The 5,311-nt window shown below is 38.1% G+C and overlaps 1 protein-coding gene across 4 annotated transcripts in view; it reads left to right on the top strand.

Moving 5' to 3' along the window:
- The window catches only part of LOC129578842 (uncharacterized), a 61,358-nt gene that overhangs the window by 2,423 nt on the left and 53,624 nt on the right, over positions 1 to 5,311 (top strand). For 2 of the 4 annotated variants that reach the window (XM_055468028.1, XM_055468026.1), the window contains exons 2-8: positions 2,059 to 2,161; positions 2,244 to 2,579; positions 2,671 to 2,820; positions 2,914 to 3,569; positions 3,828 to 4,071; positions 4,333 to 4,426; positions 4,546 to 4,603. In XM_055468028.1, the coding sequence (XP_055324003.1) occupies positions 2,371 to 2,579; positions 2,671 to 2,820; positions 2,914 to 3,569; positions 3,828 to 4,071; positions 4,333 to 4,426; positions 4,546 to 4,603 (1,411 nt within the window). In that variant the 5' untranslated portion in view covers positions 2,059 to 2,161; positions 2,244 to 2,370. Of the gene's footprint in view, positions 1 to 1,182; positions 1,606 to 2,054; positions 2,162 to 2,243; positions 2,580 to 2,670; positions 2,821 to 2,913; positions 3,570 to 3,827; positions 4,072 to 4,332; positions 4,427 to 4,545; positions 4,604 to 5,311 lie in introns of those variants that run through there. The other 2 variants (XM_055468025.1, XM_055468024.1) reach the window with 2 other exon arrangements.

The following is a 5,311-nucleotide window of genomic DNA, read 5'->3' as shown; positions in this document are numbered from 1 at the left end:
GAGAATCCATGGATCAGCCCAAATTCCACCGGATTTGTATTCTAGGCCGTCAAACCAGCCGGGTGTTTGCACTCCCTTCGGGAGTGACATCATGGTCCGTTTTGCCGATTAACCCAGCCGTTTTCGAGATATTTCCATGTGTACATTTGGCCATAGAAGCCAATGCAATACCAGCGGCGCTCCGAGGTTTTCATACAAACTTCCCATGTTCAGTTATCGGTTCAATGTGAGCAATGGATGTGCGTCGCATTTCAAAACGACACAATATTTGGTTACTCGAACCAAGCGACACGCTGTCGTGTCCTCAGAACAAAGCGGAACACAGACAGTGTGTAAATACTAATTCTATGCGTCGTATTGACCGGATAACAGAATTTTGTGTCGCTTTGAAATGCGAATCATTTTTGTGTCGTTTCGCTCTGCGAATACTACAGAAATTACATTTATTCTCAGGCATTCAAATGGCATACAGAGAGAAAGATGTCAAAACCAGCCAGCACAATCAAACTTGATAAATAAAACATGACAATAAACCGACAATGGTACCGTTCCAAATCAAAGTATTCATAATTCCACGAATGATCATCACTTTGATTATGGGTCTGTCTGTCTGTGTGCGTGTGGATCTTCGCCAAATTCTGACAAACGTTATGTTGACCTTTTGATTGGTCAAAAACTTTCCAAAAGCGCTGTTGCTCTTCTTCGTTTTGTTTTTTCTTACTCTCTCATCGTACAGTCGTTGTCAGTACATACAACTTTGAATTTAGACAACGGAAAAGGTATTTCATTGAGAGAACCTTCGTTAAGGAAAAAAAAAATAAACGCAAAAAAGTGTCGTGCTTAAGGTTCATTCGACTATTACCATCAAGAGCTATTACTTATGGTTTGGCAGTGTGTTCACAGTATTCAGCTGTGTGTCTCAAGCCGCTGCTCGACATCGGCATTTGTTTATACATGCTGAACAACAACAACAACAACAACAGGCAATGCATCACTCTTGAGAGCATTCACTAACATGTGACACACATATCTAGCATGAAATGATCTTCATGGTCTTGCGCTACAATTTATGCGCACGATACGATACGCGATTTTGTATAGTACAGATATATATATATGTGTTTTTCATGATCAGTTTATTATTCGCTTTGTTGCTTTCTTTCTTCGGGCGAAAAGAGGCAAACGAAACGTCAGTAAACATTTGACGTCATTCATGTAGAATCGTTACAACAACAATAAAACATAAAGCAGCGACAACCGCACATCAAGTGAATGTTGGAAAAGACAAAGCGAATAAAAATTCGCATTAACGTCACAGAGAGCACAATTGGGACCCGCAAACACATACACAGTCAATATGACATTTGCGAATGTAAATATCCGTTGCGCGTTCAATTACGTTTGAACAGAATATACAAGTATAACACTGTTTATTTCAATTAATGCCTCTCGACAATCTTATTGGAAACTGATTTTGGTGGTGAATTGTTCTATTTGGTTTGGACGAAATCAGACGAAATAAGATAATCTACTTGTGTTGATTGTGTGAGATCAGTGGGTAGAAGGTGTTACATAAAAAGGATTACAGTTTTAAAGGGATTTAAGGTATTACACCCATCACTGTTTTCAATGCATTGTCATCGAACCAGTCGACTGTTGGCACGTAAGCCGCAGAGGAGTGGAAGAATTTGGAGAAACTCGTCGGCTAAAAATAGAAACGCGATTTTATTTTTAAGTACAACCGGCAAAAAATCATTGGCCAACAAACAAGTCGGCAATCATTATATTATGTTTTTTTTTGCTGTTGCCATTTCTTACGTTGAAATGCTTATTGATTCTCGTGGACTAAGGCACGTTCTGTGCAATGCAATGGTAATATCGTGGAAACACAGTTTGCATTTTCAATGAAGTGTACAGCGGCGATCAAAGGCAACTGTTTGACCTTCAAGAAGAATGTTTATTAATTTTAAGCGAAAAAGTCTCAATGAAATTAACCGATATAATTCTTGCTTTGTTTTCATTTACCCATATGATTTGCTTTGTTGTTGTTCCAGATAGCATCTTGAATACATTTCGTTGCCACGCGATTCGATTGCATTGCTAATAGCCTCATTCGATATTTCTGTGTTCATCAAACACAACATAACATGTCAATTAGCAGGTGAGTGTATTGAAATATGTTCACGCGTCATTACAATTTGATTGTTAATATTGCGATTTTTTCTGTCTTAATTCCCTTCTAGGACCTAAAACAAGCAACTAATATCAGCCAACGATTTGAATTTCAAGGGTTTTATTTACATACCACACAAATACAGAGGATACTTAATCTTCACGTCAGCCAGTGGCAACTGGGCTGTTTCAAATATAATGACGGACACCAACAATGGTTTACCGCCTGATGTGAATCCTGAAAATAATCCACGCCTAGACACTCCGCTCATCAATAATAACAACATTTTCAATAACAATACCAATCGATCGCGCAACAGTCAAAACTCATTGATCAGCGTACGAGATAGGCTCTTCCATGCTCTTTTCTTTAAAATCGCTTTAGCCTATTCACAAACGGTGCCGGGGTATGCATTTTTGTTGTTGTTTGTGGAATTTCACGTTTGTTTTTTTTTCGTGCGTGTCGAAATCTCATGGATGTTTTTCTTTTCATTGTAGGCCTGTGCGACGGATCATCGAGTTCTTCTTCTTAGTCAAGGCGTTGATTGCTTTTTTCATCTTAGTCTATATTCATATAACTTTTTCACAAACTCCAGCCACATGCTTAGAACATATGAAAACAAAATGGCCACGCGATGGAATCCTTCGGTAAGTTTCCAATGCAATTTGATCAATGAATTAATTTTTTATAATAAGAAAACTAAACTACATTTTCTCCGCAATTTCTCATTTTACAAACAGGGTGGAAATTATTCGGCTGTCCGATAAATCGTTTAAAGAAACCATCAAAGATGCTGAACTATCCAGCTATCGATCGACCACAAAAGAAGGTTACGTAAGTTTGGATCCATCAAAACCGTTGCCTCATGAATTCGAAGAGGGTAAATTAAGTCGATACAATGATAATTTGCGTCAAAAATATGTGACCAATGTGGATATTGTGGCGGGTGGCGAACAACCAAACGAAGCTGTTAATGAGCACGAAGCAAAAATCGTATCCCAATATGCTGATGCAAACGACAGTGTGATACTGAATAAAACCGAATTTCGTGAAATTTTGATGAACGCTTTAAATATCAATAACGTTACAACAAATGATTTACCAAAATCAAATAGTATCAATGGTATAGGCAAGCCAAGTAATGCGCCGATTTCGGATAGTAATCGATTTAAAAGCGTCAAAAGTCCGGAAATTAAAGCATCTTATGAACACAGCACTTCATCACCAATACCAGCAACAACAACAACGACAACGACGACAACGACAACAGATGATGTAATTTACCTAAATCAAACGATCGAAAAATCATCGTCGCCGACACTGGCAAGTGATGCTCAGAAAAAGACCAACCCCATATCGCTCGACACACCGGAAGTTGACAAACTATTGAACGAAGGTAATTTTACAAATAGCTTGTCATAATACGTAAATTATGCAGTGACTGGTGCTGCTACCAACCAGCTTTTTCATCATACTCCCGATCGATTTGTCAAAAAACACAGAGTGGTTGTAACAAGCTTTTGAATTTTATTAGCCATGGTGACTTTTCACCTCAAACATATGCTGTTTTTTTGTATAGCTGTTTTTTTTGTTCATTTTGTTTTCGTGTATGAATGTGTGCCGGAACTTGAAAAATATGTTTGTTGAATTTCAGTGTGGCCGGAGGAGAATTACATCGTTGAATATTCATTGGAATATGGTTTCTTGCGTTTGTCATCGGCGACACGTGAACGTCTTAAAATACCGATTCAAGTCGTAAATCTGGATCCTGATAAAGACAAATGCTTTGGTGATCCATTAAGTCGTTTCATTCTGAAGGAATTTCTTGGATACGACGATTTATTGATGGCATCGGTTAAAGTGCTTGCCGAAGAGGAGAACAACAAAGGCTATCTGAGGTAAAAACGATACAACACGAAATCCATTGATGCAACCGTGCAATAAACAATCAATTTTCAAATAAACATGATTCGATGGCATGCAATCGTCTCTTGGCGCGCGCTCACACACCCATATGGCAAACTGTGTGTGTGGCGTTGTGACTGTTGTTGCTGCATCTGTTGCATATAAACAAACAATCTTGTTGATGTGTCGATATTGCAACTATGTTCATTCAATATTTTATGTGGGGGTATCCCCATTTGTCTATCCCATTGCAGAAACGTTGTCACTGGCGAACATTATCGTTTTGTATCTATGTGGTGGATGGCACGTGGCTCATATCCGGCTGCATTTTTCATTATGATTTTATTCGTAAGTTTTAGTTCGATTTAATATTAAACTAACAAATCGTTTCGCTGCACTTTTTTTCTTCTCTCACCTCAATGAAAAATAAATGAAAATAAATTATTTTTCTCGCATTCTTTTTTCAGACGGTGTCAATTTCGATCCTATTGCGTTATTCACATCATCAAATATTCGTATTCATCGGTAAGCAATCAATTTCAATCATCTAATTTTAATTATCAATTGTGTCGCTAGAGCTAAATATAAAAATGCGGAAAAATTACATGTGATAAGGCGAAAGTTATTTATATTCGAATTTAGATTTTTGGACCATAACCTGTAACTGACCGTACATTTGATCTCCATGCCATTGGACCACATTACTCTCTCTCTCTCTCTCTCTCTCTCTCTCTCTCTCTCTCTCTCTCTCTCCTATGTGTGTGTGTGTTGCTCGTCATTTCTTCGAACGAATGGATCGGTTTTCCGATCAGATAGCGCCGCACATTTATTCAAAATAATTGGACGAGTATGACCTTTCATGGATATGAATAAATTGTCAGTTTATGTCATGATGTGTTATATGATTCAATAGAATTCCATTCCATTCTACCTTTTAGTTACCAACACGCCGACATAATGGCCATTACAATATCATTGTCAAACAATATGTGCACTGAAACGGTTGTAATTCATAACATTCCAGTGAAATTTATCGATGCCATATATAAGCGGCGGTTGTCGTCGCCGTCATCGTCGTGCGCTAGTCAAGTGATTATTTTTGGGCATCGTTATGAAAACAACTCTCTTCGGCTCTTAGGAACGAGAAAAAAAAATCGGAATCAATATGTGCGGAATAAATGGAAGAAGAGAGAGAGAGAGAGAGAGAGAGAGAGAGAGAGAGAGAGAGAGAGA

This window comes from Sitodiplosis mosellana, unplaced genomic scaffold (genome assembly GCF_009176505.1).
Source record: "Sitodiplosis mosellana isolate CC-2019 unplaced genomic scaffold, AAFC_SMos_1.0 Smas_scaffold_6226, whole genome shotgun sequence".
Taxonomy (NCBI): domain Eukaryota; kingdom Metazoa; phylum Arthropoda; class Insecta; order Diptera; family Cecidomyiidae; genus Sitodiplosis; species Sitodiplosis mosellana.
This window is presented reverse-complemented; position numbering and strand designations above follow the sequence as displayed.